The sequence below is a fragment of the Myripristis murdjan genome, chromosome 14 (assembly GCF_902150065.1).
Source record: "Myripristis murdjan chromosome 14, fMyrMur1.1, whole genome shotgun sequence".
NCBI lineage: Eukaryota > Metazoa > Chordata > Actinopteri > Holocentriformes > Holocentridae > Myripristis > Myripristis murdjan.
This window is the reverse complement of record NC_043993.1, coordinates 15,832,668-15,858,132: the sequence shown is the minus strand read 5'-3', so window position 1 is coordinate 15,858,132 and position 25,465 is coordinate 15,832,668. Positions and strand designations below refer to the sequence as shown.

The following is a 25,465-nucleotide window of genomic DNA, read 5'->3' as shown; positions in this document are numbered from 1 at the left end:
TCAGCCTTAGCGTGAATCACTAAGCAGCTAAGTGGATGTCTTCAGGAGAGAGGGAAGAGGGAAACGTCTCTTCGTTGGAGAGGAACCATTAAAAAGGCATTTTCCAAGAATTATAGCAGCAATTGTGAAAGGCTAAAAGGTGTGCTAATCACTGATGAAGGGTAGGAACAGACTGGGTGCCATTTTAGAGGAACAAGTAATGAATCTGGATAGGGCTCTTTGACCCTCCCATACCCAATTACCTTTCTGGTGGCGCAGAATTTGTCAGTTTTATAGCATCACTGTCATTAAGTGCATTGGTTATTCTTGTTTTTACATTGGGCTGGCATTTGAAGGAATTGTTAGGTGGACACAAAGACCTTGGCATGTGGGACACACATACACACACGCACACTAATTAAACCACCCCAAGACTTCCTACTGGAAATTTTCTACTGTAAGTAGGTAGACACAGGGGGATAGAAAGTGCTAATTCTCAGAGAAAGTTTTGAAACTTCTCCAGTGTTAAGTTATAAAGAGCCAGGCTCTTACAAAACACAATTGTGTATTCCAAATGTGTATTCTTCCAAATTAGTTATCCAACTGAATGTGCTGCTATATCTCAGCACAGCTTTCAAAGCTCTGGCAATTTAGCAAACTTTAACATCAAATCCAAACATGGATAGGCACCAAATGTACTTGTCTCACTATCTATATGTGAATTCTTCTTGTGACTGTGCGTGAGATCTGTCATTTCCCCTCAGCTTTAATGGACCATTCACAGAAGATTAAAAGAAACAGATGCAGGAAAATGGAGATGATTTATGTAAGGATCCTACACATCAGATGGCATTTATCCCTCTGTACTGTGGTCATTTAGCATTTTGGGGCTTTGAATACAAAGATAGTTATGAGGGAAATATGACTTATTGCTACAATGGTCTGAGGGGGTGTAGGATTTATTTAGTATGTACTATAAATTAAGTAAGTTTGAACCTTTTAAATTTGTGTTTGCACAGCATTTACAAGCTGTGCTAATCATGGTCACAACTTACTTAAAACCCATTTTGGCACCTCTATAAAGGTGGAGGAGAGGTTCATAGCATCTTTGTTGCAAATTTATAAATTCTGATTCCTGTTTTGTAAATTATGGCACAGCGGGTGCACTGAATCAAGTGTCATGAGGTGCTCTAGCATGAGCTGTGTGAAATGGTGTGCAAATTTACAGTGTAAGAATGCCAAAACACACTCTACCCAAACTCCCCCCCGAAAAAAGCAGGATATGTTGCAATATTCAAAGTCACTGATGCAATCTGATTAATTAAACTTGGTATTAAGCTACTTTACTTTTTTTTTTTTTTTTTTTTTTTTTTTTTTTTAATATGAGACATCCGGTTAAATGGTCAATTAATTAAATTAAATCAATTATTATCATCATCCACAATCACAATCACCAAAATTATTTCAAGATGAACAAAATGATCTTTGTGACTATAAAAAGTATGTAATGTGATTACTGTCAGAAGCTGAAATAAATTGCCATTTTCCTAATTAGATTTCAGAAACCCTACATCTGTTACTTCCCAAACCTGTGTAAAATGCACACAGCCTACAAAAGCTACTTTCATAGATTAAGATAAACTTGCAAAGCATAAAACATATCTTTACTGGGTGGATGACTTTTATAATGATGTGACTAGTCGAGTCTTGTTTTGATGTTTGGTAGAAGTGTCCTGATATTTAAGCTGACAGCTATCATTGTAGATGCATCTATGATAACTATGGTGAAAAAAAAAAATCGCTTGCAAAAGATATTGCAAAGAGATTTTGGTTTTACATTCCCAGTGAACGAAAGCACAGTTCAAAATCTATGCCACAAATGACACATTAGACCAATATACTCCATAAAATGGCCCGAGGATTGAATTAGCATCCTTAAAAGCACGATTTGACTTTGTTAATATTCGCGCTTGTGTTATGAGTGAGGTATAAACAAAAGCAGCCATGTAAAGTTCTCTGGGGGCAGAAAAACAAACACATAATCACTAAATTGGTTCTCCATTTTCTAATCTGTTACCAGTCATGTGCTTGGCCAGTACACAAATTAATGTTTTGTATTTTTGTTTATTTTTTTGTATACTGTAATAAAAATAAATGAAATATGCAGCGTATATTAATGTGTGTGTTTTCATTAACTGGGATAAACAACAGCACTTTAACAGAGTCACGAAATAATCAAATTAACTTAATATTGATGTATAATTTGTCTTTACCAGTGAAGTATGTGTTGTATTATTTGGAGTAGATAAGAGTTCTGTACACACATCATTCAAGCTTAAACTAAGTGTTGCTGAGCATTTTCTTAGATAAATGTCGATGAAGTCCTTCAGTTATATAAAAGGCTTTATATTCCACCATTAAATGTTTCTTACCATTTTCTTTTCTCCTGTTATTGGGAACAAAGTTATTTGAGATAAAGCCTAAAATATGACACTTACCGCTCTCCTGTGTCTGCTCAAGGGTTGTCAAGTGTTGCTGTAGCACTGGCTTCGACCAGCAGCAAACACTTCATGGACTATTGATGCTAACCTTGGTTGCATCATTCACATGCTTTACATTTGTTCTGCACACACACACAGACAATGGTAAAGAGAAGAGATTTTAAAGCATTCTAGCTCCAACAACACATAGCTGTTGGTACCTGAGAGGTTTATTGTCTCATTTTTTTGTATCAGATTCAGGGTGCCTTAAAGGGGAAAATCAGTGAAACATCCCCAAGGCGCTTGTAATAATAGTATTGTGATACTTTATTGATCTGCTTAGGAAAATTCAATTTTTACTGCAGTTGAAGGATGCTCTCGCTGACCACTGGTCGCCTGCTTTTTTTTTTTTTTTTTGTCCCTCATAACACATTGTCTGAGTCTGTAACGCAGAGGAAAGAGAGAAGTCCTGCTGTTCTGCTCTCTTTTTTAAGCATTATTACTTAATGCCAAAAGACAAATGCTATCTCTGGCAGTGGAGAAACGGAAGAGAGGAAGAGCTATCTGTTTTCCCTGACACTGAGTCCCTTTATCCTCCACCTCCTCTGGCGTTACTAGGAATTACTTATCCTTCCTGGTGATATTCCTGACAACGCAGCACTAAATTCTGCCTCCCTCACACATTTCTCTCCCTGTGTGTGTGTGTGTGTGTGTGTGTGTGTGTGTGTGTGTGTGTGTGTATGTGTGCGTGTGTGGAGGATCTGGGACGCAGGTTTATTTAAGGAAAGGCGTTGGTGGCATTGGTGTCACCTGAGGCCCTTATTCTCCCAGCGAGAGATAGTACCACTAATCACTCTTAGCACTGATACAGTATGCAGATCAGGAGGTGATATAATCCTGGTTCTTATGATGAAGTGTGCTGCTGGTGAATTTACGTTCACACATTACACTGCATATGTAACACTATTAAATTAACAATGGCAGCATAATTTGAGTACAATTCTAGATTCTGGATTTTTCTGCATTTATGGGTGGCAATGACAATGAGTGGCCTGTAAAATCTCCTCCCTGTCCCTTTCCCTTTGTTTTGCAGGGTTGCAAGTGAAAATCACCTTATGAAACATGTTTACCCACATATCAGGGTCTCCTCTGGACTCACCATAGACGTAGAGTACATATTCAGCACTGCTGGTGCCTAGGTGGTTGCTGGCTTCGCAGCGGTAGGTGCCATTGTCTGTCTTGTTGAGAGAAGTGAAGGTGAGCTCCCTCCCCTCTACAATCATTCTCTCCAGGTCAGGAAGCTCGCCGCCATCCTTTGTCCACATCACAGGATCCGGTCTACAAGGTTAGAGAATGGGTGAGAGAACAGCAGTTTGAATAGGGCCAATTCCTCTTCTAGTGAAAGCAAAGCATGCTACTTATACCTTACTGAAGCATTAGATAAAAGACTCCTATCAGCAGAAGGGTTACCATCCACCAATTTTATGTGGAATTTTATGTGAATTTGCTCATGAGAAAACCTGAATGGAAACATAGGAATTTCACAAAAACTTTATCATTTTTAATTTATGTCTGGCTGAGGTGGATTCGTTGGCATGTTGATGAAGACAAAATGTGAAAAAAGGCTTATGGAAACAATTTCAAGTAACAATGACATAGCGGGGTCTTTTTGAATGCACCTCCACTCTGTTGAATGACCAAAACATTGTGGCTGACAGGATCTTTTATAAAAAGTCCATCCTGCTGATTACAGCAAAAATTGGGAAATTAAGTGGAGCACTGATATATGAGGGCCGACATGTTCTCTGGACCTCTGGACATTTAATGAAGCCATGTACAAGTGAGTGAGGGTTCTTACATCTCTTGATCTTCCGAACTGTTTGGTTGCACCAATTTGACTGCACAATGGCTTACATTTTTGCACTTGTCAAAATAATTTGCATAATGCCGTCTCATTTCCTTCTGCCTAATTTTTGAAAATGCACTTAATATATTTTTGAAATTTGGATGGAATCATAGCTAATGATTGTTATGATATTTTCTGTGACTTACGAGGGGTTTCCTTTGGATACACACTCCAGTTTCAGGTACTGACCCTCCTGAGGGACTGCAAGGGAGTGGACGATTTCCACACGAGGGGCATCTAGGACAGAGAGAGGGAGAGTTGTGATTTACAAGCATTGCACACTGACATATGTGTACACTCCGTGTGTGCTCACATGTCTTCTGGTGTTTACTCACAGTGGACCTCCAGCACTTCGGTGGCTTGCTGTGGTGTCTGTGCGAGTGCCACATGGTCCACTCTACAGGTGTAGGCCACTCCATCATCATTCCTGTCCACATGCAGCTGCAGGGAGCTCCGTACCGTAAATGTCCTCCCGCTTGCGTTCACCTCCTTAGCACCTTGGGAGAGAGTTGCATGCTGTCATTGATGCAACACATTCATCCTGTGGGCTGTGATGGCCACAGTTAAATCTGATGGCTCTGTGGTCAACATCAGGTTTAAGTTGCTTTACACATACAGCAACACTTCAGAGGGATATTTGATCAACATCAACAACCATCATGCAATACTGTATGCACCCAAATGTAATATTCACAACATAACTGTATGTTCTTTACATAGCAGTTCTGCAAAACACTATAGTTGGCTCTTGAATATTTGCTTTTCTGCTGGTGAAGAGATTATAGTCCTCAAGTGAGAGAAATGATGTTGATGTTGTTATTCCACCTGCTAACACCTGTATTTGTTGAAAGAGAAGTGTAAGAGATTCGCTGAACAAAATCACTAAGCGACATTATGGTATACAGATTGACAACGCACCAACTGTAAGCTAGCTGATGTTTGTTTGACCTCTGTCACACTGCCTGCTGAATGAGAGCAGACAGTATTTCCCCTATGGGACTCTGTGCAACCTTAACAATGCAAACCATATAGTTCCCCTCCCCATCGCACACATGGTGAATAGCGTTATGAACAGACAAACAAATAAATGCCTGAACGGAGGCACAAACAGAGCCCAGCTCTTAATATGAGTCAAGACATAGCAGCTCTATTTTGGGATGAACTGACTCCCCATGAATCCTTCTCTGAATTCCAATATTGCAGATCAACAACTGTTCAGCAGCAGTACGCATGCATGCAAACAAAAACAAACGCAAACACACACACTCAGACACACATACACATACACATACACAAAAGCTGTTCTTACTCCTTGCACTCAAACAGCTGTTATTCTTTTTCATTCTCCTGCTCTAATTATTGGAGTTAATTAATTACCTGGAGGTCAGGAACAGGACAGCACTGGAATGTATCTCTCTTCCACTTAATATTCCTCCAAGACACCTACACTCAATTATAATGATCACTAAACCCATTGTTAAAAAAAAAAAAAAAAAAAAAAAGTCCCCACAAGAAATTGTCTCCAGTTAATTTGCAATCATATGATTATGCGTCTCCACAAAAAAAAGTTATTCTGAAAGTTTGTCAGCTTGAGAGTTTCAGCCATGTTATTTGGATATTCCTCTGAAGACAAATGCTATACTTAAGTTTTCCCACAACTTATGCTTTGTCAGATCATTGTTGTAACTGTGTACCTCAGCACATGTATTCATCACACATTTTAGATTCTGCTTTGGCATCTCATCCAGCATCAGTTCTTATTACAGCTAAAAAAAAAAAAAAAAGATACCTCCTAGAAGGCTGATAGTCTTTGCAGGTGATGTCCATCTTTACGCCCAAGGCCTCCTGAACCACTGTTGACCACCTTTGCCTGTCGGCTGCCCGAAATCCACTGCACCTACACTAATTGTCCAAATCTCACACTGCAAATTCTTACACCACATTTCTTCCTCTCCCTCTCATCCTTTGAGTGCCCGACAACAAGCAGTCCCATCAGGACAAAATGATTACCATGGCCAGGCATCTTGTTCTGTGGCAGTCAGGTGTTTGGCAATAACTTCAATCAGCCTGGTTGCAAAACATCATCATAAATAGTCCACTACATCTGCACAATCTGCTCTCAAAATTATCCCAGCAACACCTGCCCTGTAAACCCAACTAAACAGCTGACTGCTGGTCCACCTCTTTATCCCCATCAACACACCATTCCTTGCCAAAACATCCGGGAAATCCCCAAACCCAGCTTTTGCTCATTATCTAGATAATGACCTGGATTTTGGCTCACATCCTTGTCCCATCATTCCCCTTTCAGCTTCCTATGTGTCCACGAATCTGATGTCTACCTTCAAAGATGTTTGATCTCTCTTTGGCTAAGGATTAACAAAAAATTCATGGTTATTATGACTGTTGATTGTTTCCCATTCACCACATTAGCTTCCATTAAAATTTCTCCTTGGAATAATATTGGCCTCTTGCAAATCCTAAGCCCTCCACACTCATCACTGAGTGGCAGTGTAGCCCAGTGGTTGGAGAGGCTCTTTGCTAACCAGGAGATCATAGATTTGATCCATATGACAGCAATGTCTTCATTCCTGTCAAACTGTCTTGGAGCTGCATGGACATTGAAGTCCTTCCTGCTCCAGGGGTGCTAGCCACATGACCAGCATTTCATTACTCCATAAAATAACAGTCCAGTATCAACTCTCCTCAAATCTCAGCAGTGACCACAGTAAAGTCCTATTTAATGTTTTAGGTTCCTGCAATCAGTGGTTTTAATTGATATCTGCAACATCTGTCAACATTTCTGCCACGTCAGTTTGAAAGAAATCAAAATCCTTGATAAAGACATCAAGTAGATAAAGTATAGTAAAAATGATTGACTTGGCAAGACCATGCCTGTCCATCTCCTCCCTTTTCCATCTGCTCTTAGCCTTGAACCCTTCATTCATTCAGGATTTAAATTCATAGCCCCACACCACTGGCCCTGTTTCCACTTGATATGAGTCTTGACACTTTCGGCATCCAGTTTCTGAGACACTCTCCTGTAGTGGCACAACATCTGCCAAATCACAATAAAGCATCCCAGGCCACACAGTCATACCTCAGACGATAGTTCTTGAAAATCTTCCACTGCTACAGTAGCTCTTCTTCTTAAGTCTTAAGTCGTTACACACTGGCTTCTCGACTTCACTGCCAGTAAATAATCTCCATCTCCATGCAGGTATTCCTAACGCACTCGCCTTTCTATGACCTTCGTTCAGCCACTCTGAATATTTTGCGGGTGGACGTTCTACCCACGGTATACCAGCGGTCAAGCTATTAAATGATATCAAACCCACACATTCAAAGTCTTTCAAACATAAATTCACTTATACATTCAGGTTTACTTCCTTATCTCTGCATTCAGGTGTTGTCCTGCTTTGTGCAACTGTGCCTCAGTGCAACACGTCTCTCTCTTTTTCTGTATTCTCATCATAGCAAACTTAAAAAGCACCAGTGTATGTACAGTCTCTCTCATGCTGGTTGCCTTTGTTTGTATCTCCTGAAGAGATTGTTTACGCTCCATATCCTCCTCTCCTCTGCTCTCATCTGCTCCACTTTCTAAGCATCCCACCCCACCGTCTCCTCTCCCTCTCTCCATTCTGCCAATCATTCATTCTCCTCAGTCGCTTCCCCCAAGTGAGGAAATGCGCCCACCTCCCCTTGAGATGAATGATTGACAGGTCTGCAGTGTTAGCAACACTCAAACAGACAACAGGAGAGAGGAGAAATGGCTGTATTTCTTCACAAAGAAAAGAACTGTTGGAGCTATAGAGGGGAGAAAAAGAGAGGATTAGAAAGAGAGAGGCCATCTTATTTATGATACCATAGCTTGCTTTTGCAGATGGAAACGTTTTCTTATCATTTCTATCAATTATGCCCTCAAACTCTCCTTTTGCCTCTCCCCCCACTGTCTCTCCATCAGTCAACTTAACTCCTGTCTTTACTCCCTACTGTGCTCCTTATCTTCATTAATCCTCTTCTCTCTCTGCAGTGACATCACCTCTAGCAGCCCTGGAAGGTTCAGCCCTTATAGCTCCTGATTTCAAGATTTCTATACAGCACATACCAGGAAGAGCAGTCTGACCGTGTGTTCAGGATACTCATACCTCCTTTGTCGCCATAGTTTCCTCTCTTTTTTAGCATCTGTTTGTCACAGGTTAGTGTTCGCGTGTTTGAACTGGTGATGAGTCTATTCAACCAACAAAAGTCAGATGGCATTGTGTAGAAATGAAACAGTTTAACAATTACATTTTCTTGCTTTCCTGATAATCAATACTTTGTTTCATGATATGCTATTTTCTTTTCTAATGGCCAAATTAAATAATAATAATATATGCGTGTGTGTGTGTGTGTGTAAATAAAATTAAGATTTTAGCTTGCTGTGTTTTATTAAAAATGTGTTGATTCAACATAATGGCTTTTTGTGATTGCCACCAGATTTACATTACTGCTGCTAATACAGAAAGTTTTTGCATACATTTAAAATGTATTCTTGGGTGTGTGTATGTGTGTATGTAACATTTGTATGTAACAATGTAACATTTTCAGGCAAAAGACTTCCCCTCAACTCATAGAATTTATCTGGACACAATGTACTTTACTCCTCTATTAACTGCTATTGGTTGACTTTCAGGAAAAACAAAAACAAAAACAAAAACAAAAAAAAAACAACTTCTAAAAGTTAGTTTGTAATTCTTAATGCTGAATGCTGTCTGTTCAAAAATAGTCTGTTTGATTAGCTGAGGCAGTATAGCTCCCAGATTCAACTGTGGGACGAGAGCGAGCGCCTGGACAATTTAAAGTGTTTTTAGGCCTCTCTTCTCGCTTGGCTATTTGAATGCTCTCTGATTGCCTCTGTGCGAGGGTGTACGAGAGCACCACAAAAATTGACTTTCTCACAAAAACTTTGAGTTCATCGATATCATCATCTGCACCAAAGTCTCGTCAGGCCCACTTAGAGAACATAATAACAGTTGTCTAACCACAACTGATACCTCATTGTTAACGTGTCTGTAATCTGTATGCACTCTGGCTGCTCCTGAATGATGGCACGATGTGTGTGCACGAATACATGCCAGTGTGCGTCGAGAGGTTTAATTGGTCCATAAATATCTCATCACATTTTAAGCACAGCTGCAATGAGTGGCTGACATCTTAGCTGCCATTACAGCGCAGGCTTGTCAATTAAAATGAGTCTTTCTGCCGGTCTCTCACATACAGTACACACATACTGCACACACACTACACTACACAGACAGACAGACACACACACACACACACACACACACACACACACACACACACAAACAAACACACACACAAATCTGCTCTTAGATCATCATGACTTATCTTTGCCCAATTAAAAACTATTCATTAACCATCAATAATAGAGAGAAAAACTGAAAACATTTATTGAAACAAAAACTAATTTAATATCCATATTTTGACAGTTATTTCTACCCTGCGACTGAGTTATTTAAGGCTATACCCTCCAGCTTGGCGCATTTCTGGCTCCACAAAACAGCGAGAAGCAACGGTGAATTTTGAAAACACCATATTCAAAAAGCATCTAACAAGTCATTGGTAAACTGTCATTTTTTTTCTTTTTTCTTTTTTTTAACATAAATGCTGGTGGGTGTAGAGATCAAGGTTTGACCATCGCTGATGAGTCTAACTTTCTCTGGTAGGAGGCCTACTCACTGCTGTTCAGGAGGCAGTTTGGCATTTTGCACTGATGTTTAAATGAATCACTTTCTGTGTGCAGAGATCTTCAACCAGTGCCGGTATCGGCTGCAGAAGTTTCATCAGATGCATTACAGCAATCACACACAATCTCAGCTGACCGTTTAGAGTGAGGTTGGAGTGGTTGTGGGAGTGGACAAATCTTGCCTAGAACAGCCTTAAATGAATGCATAAAATCAAATAAATTCATCAAGTAAAACAAATTCAGTCAAAGCAATTGTGAAGAAAAAAAATGCTCTGAGGTGTTTGTTTTGCACAAGATACATAATGAGCATAAATGCATATTAATTACAAAACTTCTCTATCATACAAATAAAGTAAAGTTTCATGTGGATTGTGAACTGGTAATGTCCTCCTGTCCTTAACCTGAAGCCTGGCAGAACTTGGCTGTCACCGTTCTGTGGGTGGGGACTCACAGCTCAGCATCCTCAGTGTGAGCCAAGATAGAGCCTTAGAGGATTAGGAATGGAAATGACAGGCGTAAAGATGAGGGGATCTGACCCTTTTATGTCATTTCACAGGAGAGAGGGACAATCCAAGAAAGGGAGAAGGAGGGATAGATAGAGAGACAGAGGAGGACTGCTGGGCTGGAGGAGACATCATCAACAACAGCCACAGAGCTGACTAATCCTGGCAGCAGGGTTCTGAGGGCTGACTCAACATTAGCTCTGTCTTTCTGTCTTTTTTTCCCTCTGAATTGCATCCCATGTAAGATTTAAAACAATTTTTGCAAACCGGAACAACAGAAAATTTTCTGTGGGTGGGCATGAAGCTCATTAAAAACATATAATGGTGCAAATTACTCATTAAAATGAACTAAAACACATAATACAAACAGTAATAAAACAGATCATGTCTTAAGTGCTGTGTGCTAGAGTTAGAGCTGAAACCCAAGGCTTTTTTAAGGGCGATACAGTACCTATGTCTGACATTTTCCCACTCACAACGGCCAATACCAATACAGATATGAATTTGACAGTTGTATTAAACTTACAGGAAAAGTCTGCTGATACTTGGGTCCATCCCAAGCAAGACTAACGCTGCATCTCTTCACTTTTCTTCGTCTTGAGCTGCATAACAATTGGTAGGACTAAACTTTTTTAAAAAAGCAGTCCTGGCTCTAATGCACAAAAGGTGCCAGCTCCAGCGAGGTGTGGCGGTGATATGTTGTGTCCTCAGCAATCTTCTCACTTATTCTGCCTGCTGCTTTTGTGTCGTGTTCAGGGAGCTGGACCTGTTGTCAGCCTGCAAGCAACCTCCCCTGGCCGACCTGCCGCACTGGTTCTGCTCTGCTGTTAACTGACAGGTGACTACAACCAGGAAACAACGTTAAATGTTCGGAGACTTTCTATCAGCGCCTGGCAGAGCCTTATCAGGATGTCCATGTCCTTTCTGACATGGAAATCCCTAAGCAGTCACAGTTAGGGAGCCTCGGTTGTGCCTTGATGTCGACAGTTCCCACTTGCCCTCAAAGGGAGAGGGCCTGGTCAATCTCAGTGCCCTGGCATTTAAAACTGGACACGCACGCCACCTCTTGTATATTGATCTTAATGGCTATGGATAGTGTGTGGAGCAAAGTAACTCTGTTGCTGCCCAAGTGCATCTCCTTTTGTAGGACATCTTTTGAATTAAATGAAGACAAACAGGAATGCTCTTTAGGGTTTGTTCCCTCAACACTGACAGATCTAATTCAAGACCACAACTTTATAGTAAATACAACCCACTTCCTTAATAATCAGTTCTCCAATAACTAGGTTTGCAAAATTCTGGGTCATAGGGAAAATGTTTATTTTATTCAACATTCATGTTTTTTTTCAATGCAAGAATAGATTAAAGCTCTACTCACAAATAAATCAAAATAAAAATGTTGTTTTTTTTTTAAAAAATGTATTAGTTTACACGCATGTCTGCTTATGACAAAACAAAATGTTTAGATTTATGTTTGTATATGATACAGTTTGTAGAAATTACCCCAAATTTCCCATTAATTCCCATAAATTTCCATATATTCCCATTCCTTTGCAGCCCTACCGATAACTGATATTTGTGTGACATGACATCACTGCAGTAGTGTGCTTTTTTTATGCACCTGATAGTTGCATAAAGCTGTTGTGAGCCTCTCAGACTTGTGTAGGCTCTTCTCGTCCTATCACCATATGCCCCGTTTTCTCATGGCCCCATTCATAATTCATTCATCTCCGAGATCCAATCAGAATCTTTGCCTCCCACTCACCTAGCTGTCACTTTGTTGTTATATATACATCTTTCATTCATGTCAGTCTTTCAGATCTGACTGATTACTTGCTCCTCAACATCCTCATCACCACCAAAGTCAAGGCCCCATGGATGGATATAAGGCATTCTCAAGGGATCGTCAACATCGTCTCCTCATTTCAACTGCATCTGCAACTCTCAGGTCTATCCCTGCAGTTCTCATTTGCTTAATAAATATGTTTTTTCGCTCAGCAAATCGCTTGTTTATTTTCATATTAGCCTTTCCTGATCGAAATTCAGTTCAAGAAAATACAGTAGCTGCACTGGTCTTAGGTAGCATAACAAGGCAAGAATGTACCTTTCCATCTCTGCCCACGTAGACTTCTGTAATTCTCCCCACTTTCAAAAGATGTTTGCCACGCCATCCTCATTGACTAATACTATGTCTCCAGGCTTTAGCTCTGTAGACATAGAGTTCCATTAAGTTGCTTTCTGTTTTTTTCCAGAACTACTACCTGGATATGTGTTGATGTGGTACTCTTGATGTTGCATTGCCAGTTGAAGGAAGCATTGTACGGAGCTCACCAAACAGAAAGTGTGATGGAGCTAAAGGGACAGGTTCCACACTATTTGTGTGGGTAAAAGTGATGGGCTGAGAATTATCGATTGCTTCCACTTCTGTCAGAATTGTTTAGATTTCTTCATTCAGAGCACTTTGCGCAGGCAAGTCTTTGCAACATGTGCCACAAAACATTGACATGCCAGTAGGAAATTTTCAGTAGTCAAATCAGTCACTATTATAGAGAGTAGCTCTGGTGACTACAGAGGTAAAAAGGAGCAATATAAACTTTGTCTTGAGATTTACAACACAAGGGTCCAGGAAAACCCGGTCCTGTGATTTCAAAAGGAGGCACCTCCTCAATGCTCTGCTCAGGTACGAGTACTGAAATCTGCTGAGTAGGTTTGACCTTGTATTTAAGCAAGCGTGTACAGTTTTTTTGTTATTTGTCCTACTTTTACTATCCAGAACATCTCTCTCACTTGGTAAGGGTGTCTCAGAGACCAGAATACACCACTAGTTGGCGATGTTATTAACACGTGTGGCAATGCCTTTGTTCATATTTCCAGCTGGTCATCTGTAACCTGCCTCCCACTCTTTGTATTCCTTTGTCATCCAGAAAAAAAAAAAAAAAAAAAAAAAAAAAAAGGCTGAGAGACTGAATTTTAGACTGAAAAACTGTTTCTTCACCTCATTGCAACCATGAGATTTCATCAAGGACACTTTGATTCTGTGTTACATGAACCCAATAAACCTCTGTGTCCTCAGCTGTAAACACTAATGTGTATTTTTGATTTGTTTAGGTTTCCTTTACAACTTTATCATCCTCAGATTGATTTCTCTTTCTTTGGACACTGGACCTGTCCACGACAGTGAATTAATATACACGCAACAGCATGTAAAATGCTCCTTTTGGAGGGTTGGAGGTAGTCTGTTGTATCATATCTATGTGTAATCTGTGTGGTATAATTGTCTGTATGTTTCAATGTTTGTATGTTGTGAGAACAAATTTCCTGTGGGAAAACACTCATTAAACACTCATTGTATTCTTTAGGGGCATGTTCCTTTTGTGTTTTTCAATTGAACATTTCCACTTACTGTGTGTTCCATTTTTTCATTTCACAGGATTTTCCTCCAGAATTGGCGTTCCATTAGCATAGAGTAATACCTGCATCTTGCAGGACATCTGTGGCTTGCATGGATAAACATGGACACTTATCAAGTGTCGATGTCACAGCAGGATGCTGTTGGTATTTCCTCCATGGATGTCTAATGGTCACAGCCAAAAGAAAAGGACTGGGGGATGCCCCAGATGGAAATCTGGTTATGCACATGTGGGTACGCATGTGGAAAGTAATCTGTCCAGAGAAATCTTAATACTCTGTCTTGCTCTCAAATGGAAATCTTCATCAGCCATAAATGCCACTCTGTGCTCTCTGAACTTCAACAGCATGCTGAATAAATCAGGGTTCAGATTAGGGCCTGTCATTCTGCAGTCATTTAACAACAGACAACCTGGAGCATGTGAAGGAGCATCACATGCTCCTCTTAGTTCAGTAGTTAAATGCTCTTCATTGACTGCTCCATGTGGAAGATAATAAATGGGGTTGTCTGTTACAACATTTTCATAACGTTCCACTATGCCCTGATTGATGCAATCTTTAATAACTTCAATGTACTGATTAAAAAGTGGCACATTTGTTTCGAACTTCTTAATGAGCTGATCAAAACATCTCTTGGCTACATCATAATTGGAAGACAAGTCATTGTTTTCATTTTTCCATGGTAAGCTCACCTTGTAGCTTCCTCCTTTGCACTGGACAGACTTTTCAGAAAACTTCATTGCTTCCTCCTGACTTTTCCTTGGTTCTCATTCCATTGCAATCCAGACGGATTCAGTTTCAGGAGTGCAGTTTGTCATTTATTTGATCTTCCAGTCCAACACTCACATGTAAAGCTCCATCTGTGGGTTCAGTTTCTGAACCTACAGATTTTGGAACTCTACATGTTACATTATGTTGCATTAAGCCTGGATACGGGTTTTTGGATGAACTGTCCAAATTCACAATTTATAGAAATATACACATGAGGTGTGTCTAGGACATCTAAATCTACACTTTGGCCATTGCTGATATTGCTCAGTGTTTGTTTTTTCTTTATTGTAAGTTATGCATTTTGGTTTAATGGAGTCAAATGTGTGTAATCTGAAAGGTTTGGTGCACAGGATATATCTTGATGCACAAAGCTACACTGGCTACCTCCTTCTAATATGCAGCAGGTAAGTTGTCTTTTTAGTATCTTTTTAGTACACAGAGTCTCTGTCTAGACAGCAGCAGTCTGAAGGAGAACTGCCTCTTGTTGAGATTCAATAAAATCATGGCATCTGTTGGCTCTGTTGGCAAATGGCTTCGTGGTGACATCGGTTATATTTCTCACGTGAGATGCATTTGTTATGAAAATCCTTGGCAATATCCCCAGTTCTAAATCACAGACATCTCAGTGCACTGTTTAGGCATGTGATCATGTTTCTCACAAATGAAACAAAATTATCCATCCATTTGATTTGAAGCATAAAATGCAGATGCTGTCATCATACTGTGTCGTTTTGCACCGTGGATTACCTTTTCACTTTCCTTACTTGGGCACTCCTTTGCACTCTTGGTCGTGTTGGCAGTCTTGACTTTCCACCAGCTTCTGAATTACATCCATCAATTCCTGAACCTTCCAGACATAATCCTCCACTTATCTTCGAAACTCCAGAGTCATCTCTTCAGGTATGAGTTTCATTAGAATGGGGCACAGCAGACCACCATAAGTGTCAGAAATGACCACCATAGAGACCAGACTATGAATCTGTAGTTCTCAGTTATCACACAAATATCTGAGTGCTTTGATATTGTTGGCATTCTTAACAGGATTACAATTTAGAGGTTTGGTCATGTGTGCATAAATAACCAAATCATTTCTGCCAAACCCATTCTGTAGCAAATGGATTGCATTATCTTAATTGGCTCCGGTGAGTCAGGTAATCCTGCAACAACATTAGCAGCTGCACCAGTGAGATATGTCCTCAGATAGGTTAACTCGTCTGTTTTTGTCGGGTTGGGATTTTTGTGAACAGCTGTCCCCAAAAGTACTGCCACTGGCTGATATCCCCAGCATATTTATCAATTACAAGTTTTGGCAGTTTCACATTATTATGCATGGGATCTGTTTCAAAAGACATTAACGAGACTGCATCTCCTTGCACTTTCCTAAGCGCTCTTCTTATTTTGGTCTTCCTCAGTGTTATGTGTTCCTTGTACTCCAAAAAGTCTTGTCACTCCATCTTCCCAGTCCTCTGTCTTCCTCAATTTCCCACTGTATTTTATCCATTAACAAACATTATTCTTTTATCAGTAGCTGTATCACCACCTCCTTGCAAACACTGGGATCACATGCTGATTTACTGCTGGAGTTCATCATCAGTCTTAGCAGATTTGTTGCTGGGACGTGGATTGAAGATCTCTTTTTTCTCAAATGGTCTATCTCAGCCATTGTGCTTATTTTATCACGTTTGTTATGCAAACATGTAGACTTCTCATCTTTTCAACTTCTTCTTCTCCCAGTATTTGGCAACAGTGTTTGCAGGAAAATTTTTTAATTCAGTGAAGACTGAAACAGGAATTTGTTTATTCCCTTAACACTGGCAGAACTAATTTAAGACCAAAACTCGACAGTAATTACAACCCACACCCCCAGATAATCAGTTCATTGACAACTGATGTGTGTGACATGACGTGACTGCAGAGGTGCATTTGTTTTATGCATCAGATAGTTGTAACATCTCCTTTGCTTCTGCCACAGCCAGACTGCACAGGCTCGAGTCCAAAGAGTCTGTTAACCTACGACCACACTCCTTCTGTGCAGCTGAGGATCAATTAGGTGCACCGCTACATACACACACTTGATCAAGGTGACATATCTGTTATGAAAGAATGAAAAGGTGGTGGGCCATCTACAGGAGTGTCTTTAATAAAAGATGCATTTTCCTTTGCAGTACAGACTTTTCGGCTTCTTATAGTTGGAGCATCAGTTAGACAGCTGGTGCGCAAAAACGCTTCAAAGTGTGATATCACAAAGAGAAGAGAGCCAGGGACGTTTACTTTATTCAAGCTTACTGCCTTGATGTTAATTAATACACCAAAATATCTAATAGTCCTAGAAACGAAATCTGTTTACTGGTGATGGCTACAGATCTGATTTCAGACAGCAGCTGTGTGTGTGTGTTTGTGTGTGTGTGTATGTGCAAGATATAGTGCGCGTATGTGTTTTTGTGTGTGTGAGTTAGGCATCTTTTATTCATGCCAGCACTGTGACTTGCAGGAGCCATCTTGAAATTACATCTTTAATGACCATTGATCCACTCCACCCTTGGGAGCTGGATAATATAAATGTGGTCCCAATGCAGACTTTTAAAGTAGTGTGCAAGGTTGTCTAACACTGTTCGAACCGCTGAAAATGTATGAACTAGAAAACTTTTTAAAATTCCTTCACTTAATTCTTATTTCAGTGTTCACAATGGCACTAGAAGCCTCATCAACCCCAACACCATCCTCTTTGAAATAAGCTCCAGGAACTATTGCCTCTTCATTTCCCTCAATAGCTCCTTCCAGAGCCAACCTTAGAATAATGATTGTCACCTTATTCTGTCCTCAGTCATAGTAGTCAAGGACAATTACCCATAACCGAAGAAATAGCCTCCACTATTTCAAAAGGTTGTTCAGTCACCGTTCAACTCTTCAATGAACTAGCAGACTTGAGTGATAGGATATTGAAAAGTCAGCAGACATTCTCCTAAAATAGTGCAGGGTATGTCTTTAGTAATGGCTCCTTGTCCTTGACTAACAAGATTGACAATAGAATAGGGATGTGACCCCCAAGAGAAGTTGAATCAAATCTGTTTTTTTTCCCCCTCCTCTAAGCCCCCTTGGAATAGAGCTATCGAGTAACATGATGAAGCTATAACCTCTACAGTTTAGGTCAGAGAGGATGATAATACTAGTCCGATAGTGAACACCCCCACCCTTATTCGAAATAAATATTCATTTCATCTCTGCCTTGCCTTGGTCTCCTCGCAGCTCCCTCTGGTTCAGTGGTGTGTAAACAAGTGCTACATGTGGTGATATTGGCAGAGGTCTCACTGGGTTACTGTGTGTAACTGAGATAGAAATATATCATTACTGGGTGGGGACTGAGGGGATCTGAGGGACAAAGAGACTAAGAAATAAGAATATTGGATTCCATTCCACACACACAAGCCTTACATGCAGGCTGTCTGCTCCATCTGTCTGCCTTTCCTTTCCTCACACAGACGCGGTACGACATACACACACACACACACACACACACACACACACACATGCACACACATGCGTACTTAGAATAGGGTGTCCGTTAACTGCATGTGAATAGGTGATGGACTGCTCCAGCAGCTCTGCTGGTAATATAATCTTCTCTATTCCCCCAGATCCCACACCAATATGTAACAATTGTCATTTATTCCCAGCATGGAAGCCCACAATCAGATGGCTTTGCACATTGGGTGCATCCCGATCCTGTCAGGATGATGAACAGTCAAAGTGCACTCACATGCACCTACACACATGCATATATTTCACATTAGCACTTGTTGCCCTGTGCGTTTGCATGCTGCGCACACTGCTTTTCATGTTGCCTGTTCATTATTTATTTATTTACAATGACGTTCACTGGCAGACAACCGAGAGAGGAATAAGAAAATAGATTTGAGCAGCTTTCTGAGAGAGGCCTATAGCGAAGCCAGTAGGAAATATGGAAATAATTGATGTCATGTGCTTCCGCATGATGTTCTGCCCATTTAAATGCAAGGAGGTACACACACACACACACACACACACACACACTGACACACATACACATATCCACACACACACTTCCTTCAGGCCCTACTTAACAGGTTAGTCTGACTGTGTTGAGATAATGCCTAATGCTGTCTTACAACCATGAAAAAAGTTTACCAATTAGTAGCAGAAAAGCATCCACAGTGTGACAATGAAGCACTAAATGCGTGCATGCCAGTCTTTTACCTTCCTTGACAACACACTGTGCCCTGAACTGCATGTCCTCAAAATGTCTGGAACAAGCATCACACTTACTGGCCGAGGAATTGCTAATTAAGCACACAGACACCAGGTTGTAAGGATAGACGAGACATAACAAAAGCCCAAAGTACAATTAATTGTGTTGACAAGGGCAGCCGCTGAGGGGAAAAAGCATACAAAATCTTCACATATTTGTGAATATCTGAAGCTGCCCGCTGTCTGGGGATGGCTTCACATGGCTGATAGTCAAAGGGTTTCTGGTTCGATCCCTGTCTCCTCCAGAGAGTGTGTTGAAGTGTCCTTGAGCAAGACACTGAACCCCAAACTACTCCTGATGAGCAGCTTGGCACCTTGCATGGTTAGCCTCTGCCATCAGTGTGTGAATGTGTGTCTGAATGGGTGAATGTGAGACAAACAGTATAAAGCACTTTGAATGATCGGTAGACAAGGAAAGTGCTACAGAAATGTAGTCCATTTACCATTTACCATTAGATGTGGAATCTGATCTATTTCTAGAGCGAAGCTAGGCAGAAAAGCTGTGTGTGACATCAGACTGCATATTTGCCTTTACTCATTCCAGAGGCAGTGTGAGAATAACATAGCTTTATGTAAACATTAGGTAATTAGGCTAAGCATCATATAACACGTACTTAAGCAGAAAGTTAAAATGATATTTGCGTAAAACTGTTAAAATTGTGAGGAAAGCCGGCATTGCCAGTATTGTGTTTTGTATATGTGTTTTTCTGCTTTCTTATCTGGACCCTGGGAAATCTTAATGCTAGACAGCAGGCTGACCTGTCTGGGCTTACGAAGGGGTAAAAAAAAGGTATAACAGAGGGTAGTGGGAGAGCTGCTCATTGAAACCAGAGAAGTCTTAACACAAACTCTGATACGCATTCATGAAGCATCCAACAACATATCTGAGAAGAATTTTGTAATCTGACATTTGAATAAAGTCTCCAAGTTTAAAAGCTCTGACAATGCTTTCAGCTTTGGGACAATATTGCAAAAAACAAAACAACAACAAAAAAAAAAAACAAAAGAAAGAAAAAAGACCACATTTTTATCATGTGTGGTTTGGCCTTGTTGGCAATTTAGGTTAGTTATGAGTTACTCATGTTCCCTAAAATATTATATATAAAATGTCATCTACTTTGTGATTGATTTTAGCAATTTCAGGTGTGGTGGTCTACTATTTGTTTGTTTTTTTCCCCTCCAGTTTTAATATTTAAGCAGTTCCACCTCTTTAAGTGTCCTTCCTGGGCAATGTTATAACACCCAAATTAAAACTACATGTGTGCCAAGTAGAAGAGGGAATTATAGCATGTGACCTTAATGAGAAAGCATATCCACTAGAGACTACCATTACTTCAAACCACAAAGGATACCTCTGGCTACCTGTTAACTTTCTGCGGTAAATTAGACAAGCATCATGTCCAGGCCACATTACCATTTGCCCTCCAGGTAGCTCTTCTCCCAGCAGTGGGCCTCTGGGAGACACAGTGATCAACCATGGAGGTGCAATAAGCCTGTGAGGAAAATATCCACTCTGCTAATTGGTGCATAATCTATTTCTATAAGCTTCTTGTTCCTCAGAAGTAAGAGGAAAAAACAATGTTCACATGCTTTGTATGCGAGAACTTGTTTCAGGGAAACAGGGCTGGAACATTGTCGCAGTGCTCAGACATAACAAACCACTGTAGATTATGTATATTGCTTGTGAAAACACTTCTTATAGAGATTATATATTATACATTATACATTATTACATACAGACAGTATATTAGTATATTAAATATGAGTAGATTAAAAGTTTGAACGGAAAGGAACCACCTGTGGAGTGAAATTCAGTCAGTATTGGTGAGCATAGTAATTGCTAGCCTATTATTAGCTTGCTGGCTCACTGCTGATTGGGTATAGAAGAAAGCTCTCAGTAACCAGGTCATTAACAAGGTCTGTCCAATTTTAGAAACTTTTTATATATATATATTTCAAATGAATCTCTTATTAATTTTAGAATTTAGGACTAAACGTGTTCCAGGTTGCTGCCAGACCTTCAGCTGTTCCAGGGAGGCAAAGAAGCCAACGTGAATAAGTTTTGCTTCACTAAATAAAACTAATGAGCCAAAATCAGGTGTGGTTTGAATTTTGTTAAGCAAGAAAATGAACTTGAGTCTGTGTGCTGTGTATCCTGACTGGTGACACAATCTGTACCTCTGAGATCTATTATTTGGCATTGCACTGCATCTGTCCCTATGTTTTTTTTTTTTTTTTTTTTTTTTTTTTTTTAAAACTGCTTTAAATCCATCACTGCATTTGCTCTGCCAGCCCTCCTTTCCACCATATTCTCTCTCTCTCTCTCTCTCTCTCTCAAGCAATTACAAAGTGGATGGTTCATCAAGTAGAGCGGAGCAGAGCAGAACAGAGGCAGGGTGGAAATGAGGTGTGTAGTCCAGTCAGTGTGATTTAGAACAGCCCACTGATAACAAGGGAGGTTAATGTATCGGTCTCAGGCCAGAGGACACATGCTGAATATGCTCTATTAGAAACAAGTTGTTCAGAATAAAACTCCAACAAAATATTCAGTTTCGCTGTCTCCAGCAGTAAGGGTCAGTTTTATGAATACAAATTTGCTCTGCTCGTAATTGTAATATTTTTGAAGCAGCCTATTTATTTACTGAGTGTCTGATTACACAAAGTAGAAGGGGGTGATTGTGAGAAGATGGGACTTAATGTCATGAATACTTTTATTGGGAAATGAGATATCCACCATTTGAAACTGTAAATGGAAACTATTCTAACAATGTCATGGGCTCCTTGAACACGGACTTTTCCCTGAAATTACGCCTTAGATAGTTTCAAAGTTAAAAGATCATTTTCCATATTGTGTGACAATGGCACATGCATAGTGATCATCTGCTGGTTGCAACGCTTCACTGAAGCTGCATCATACTTGTCATTGCTGTATGGCTGCACCATTACATCAAATAGAAACTACTGAGATCACTTGTGCATCGTTTTAGACATATTCCCTTTAATTTAGCAGGACATATTTGGTATCTTTGATCACCCTGGGATCTCCACTAGAATTTAAAATGGCATTCTGTGGGTTTGGTCAAAGCTTGGACACACAGCATGCATTTGTAACGATGAACCCAGCAAAAAGATAGTAGGTAACCAAAGTGCTTTGTTGGCAAAACGGTTACAAGTTTATGGATTGGGTTCAGTACACAGTTTTTCTTCAACATTATATGAAGGACATTTTTTTTTCCCTCAAAAATGAATTTATGTTTTAGAGCGGAGTACCCCAGTTCAGCAAAATGTGTGTCATGAGAGATACCCACTTGATAATGTCAAGGGCAAACTCATACTCAGTCTTTTCCCCAAACCAAGTTTTCTAAGAAAGCATTCAGCCAACATTATAGCATAAAGGATAATATAACTGATCCTGTGTGTTGATAATTCCTTCCAAAAAAGCTTTATCATTCACCATAATTGGCTCTTAGAAACCTCTGATATACTATTAGTGCGATGACACGATAACACCTCACTCATATTTCTTATTCAGTATGGGCACAATGCATCTGAACTTCAGCTACAGTGCTCTGCATGGTAAGAAGATAGCACAGGCAAAAATGCTGTATACCTTTGACCTCCTTCTCATTCCTGAACCAGCGCAGGTCGGCGGCAGGCTTGCTGCCCTGGGTGATGCAAGTCAGAGTGATGTGGTCTCCCTCCAGGGCAGGCTTTCTCAGCCCGTCAATCTCTGGCTTCTCTGGCACTCCTGGAGAATGAGAGAGAAATCGCAGAGCTCAAAAGCAATACTTTATTATGCATAAGCTGTGTCAGGCAGAAATGCCCAGCATGTGGACCCACCTGTGCTCGCATCATGTGGTACTTCAATATTGTTTCCTGTGACATTTTCTGTTCACTTGCCTCCTCCACTGAGGTCAGAGGTCAGGGTTAGTTACAGAGCAGCACCCAGAGTCCTGACAGACATTCAATCTCTTGCTCAAGGACACTTCAGCATGGTGGCTTAATTCAGAGTCATCCAGTTAAAGGGCGACCTCTCAAACCACTCGGCCACTTTGCCCCCTTTCTTTAAACCTAAGATAATGGAGGTGTACCCATGCTGTGATGACTAACCTTTCCTTAGAATTTACGAAGAGCGGGTTGATGATATGTGTGTAGCTGCATGTGTGTGCATTTCTGTGTGTGTGTGTCCAAGTGGTGGCATGCAGCAACCTTTGTAGCTGGCTTTTCAATTAGAAATTAATTTGCACTCACAGACACGATAAGTACGAGCAGCTGCTCAGCCTCGCCTAACATCACATCATATCGCTGCTTGTGCAAAATGAATGCGTAATTGTATCTTTTTCCACTAATATTGATAGAGGTAAGAGAAGCCATAGTTAAACTGTTTAGTTATTAATATTGAAATAATGATGTATCTTAATAAAACTGCATTAGTCACTTTTGCTGAATTCCCTTTCTTGGAGTAGAGAAACACTAATGGCACGCTGCTGAGGATGCGTGTGTGTGTGTGTGTGTGTGTGTGTGTGTGTGCATATGTGTGTGTGAATGCACAGTATGATGGTGTTAATGATAAGGAGACTCAGGTGAGAGCAAAGGGTTTTTTTCCTGCAAGAATGTGATGAGTGGGTGCCTCGAGGTTGTACAGAAAACGTTAATTATTGGCCCTTCCAATAATGAGTGTTTTAAGTGTGTAGAGTCTGCCCATCCAATGTCAACGAGTAATAAGTCTGCCTGAGGCTGACTGACTGAAAGGTCTATCAGTCACTGGCATTGACTGACTCTGGCCTTGTCTTCCTCACCACCCCCTGTAAGGGTTATCACCAGAATTAAAGGCCCTACTTTTTCATTTACGTGAGGAAACAGCGCATAAATAATCCCAACAGTAAGTACAATCCATATTAATGGTACTGTATTCTAATAGTAGCTAATATTTGGTATTCCTTAATAGTCGTGGCAATTTAAATGTGTTTGGTGAGCAAATATGTTCAATGCACTGCCTTTTCAAGTGTGTGAAGTGCAAGTGTCACTACATCTAACTAAATTTGAGTACATAAGCATGCGAGTGAGTAAGTGTGACATGACTCGGAAAAGTGTTTGATGGTTTTTCTCCCACACTGAATAAGAGCAGATCAAATACAATATTCCTCTTACATAATCACGTTCCCCTTGGGTGGCTACAGTCTGCAAAGCTTTAATCCCTGTCTGTTTGTGTGTGTGTGTGTGTGTGTGTTTGTGTGTGTGTGTGTGTAAGGAATTAAGGTTATTGTGTCTGCATGTTTGTGTGCATCATGAATTAGTCTTTGCAGATAAATGTGTGTGTGTGTGTGTGTGTGTGTGTGTGTGTGTGTGTGTGTGTGTGTGTGTATTTGAGCACAAAACAATGGCACATTTAAGACATCATGAAACAGGAAAAAGCTCAATCTCTACTTTGTGCTGCCGATAAATGAAGGGATCCTGGATTTCACTGTTTCAAGGATCTTTGTGATCTATACACTTTTGAAAAATATCTTTCCTCTAAAGGTCTCCTGGGAATATTGCAGTAATCTTGGGTGTTTTTTTGGGAGTGCGAATCATGCATAGTTAGTTTTGTGAAGTGTTTTTTGTTTTGTTTTGTTTGTGTGTTTGTATTGATTGAATCTTTGGTCTTTCATGTGTGTTTTTGAAGCTTATCAAATGAAATCCTTTTTTTTTTTTAATATTCAATAATTCGTAATTCTGTGTTTGGTTTATAGAAAACCCAACTGTTTGTTGTTTTTTTACTTCAATGTCAACTCAGGTTCTAAGGGTTCTGCGTGTGCTGGACCAGACTGCAAACCTATCAGCAGTGTCTGGTGTCTACAGTTCATAAGTCCTATGCACACATACCCTTTTTCCACCAAAGACGTTCCAGGGCTGGTTCGGAGCCAGTGCCTGACTTAGCACCAGTTCTTTGTTTTTCCACGGCCCAAGCATCGGCCAAACTAGTTCCAAATTGGTTCCAGGCAACCACCAACTCTGAGCAGGGGCTAAACAGGGGCCAGAGAAAGAACCGATGACGCGACCCACCAGGTTCTTTTTGGTGGAAAAGGGGCAACAGTGCCAAATTCCTCTAAATTAATCCTTTCAAATAGTTTGTGCCATTCCAAAGTGATGTTTGCAAAACCAGCAAAATTTATTGAGACAAATATAACATAAGTGGTGCTCTTATAGTATCAGTAAATCCACAAAATAAAAAATCCTATAAAACATGCTTAAAACTAAATTGCAGGATGCTTCCTTTTAAAACACCTTCTCTTATAAAATATAATATAATAAGTGCCTGCTGCCTTGTCTGCCTACTTACTTCATAAGCTCTCTGAAATGATTTTTTTTCGTACCACAGAGTAAAGCTGATTTCACTGCATTT

General features: G+C 40.3%; 1 protein-coding gene across 2 annotated transcripts in view; it reads right to left on the bottom strand.

Moving 5' to 3' along the window:
• Window positions 1-25,465, bottom strand: part of cadm2a (cell adhesion molecule 2a) — a 315,078-nt gene that overhangs the window by 27,391 nt on the left and 262,222 nt on the right. For both annotated transcript variants that reach the window (XM_030068222.1, XM_030068221.1), the window contains exons 5-8: window positions 22,691-22,828; window positions 4,701-4,862; window positions 4,512-4,602; window positions 3,619-3,797 (exon numbers count right to left, since the gene is read on the bottom strand). In XM_030068222.1, the coding sequence (XP_029924082.1) occupies window positions 3,619-3,797; window positions 4,512-4,602; window positions 4,701-4,862; window positions 22,691-22,828 (570 nt within the window). The remainder of the gene's footprint in view (window positions 1-3,618; window positions 3,798-4,511; window positions 4,603-4,700; window positions 4,863-22,690; window positions 22,829-25,465) is intronic.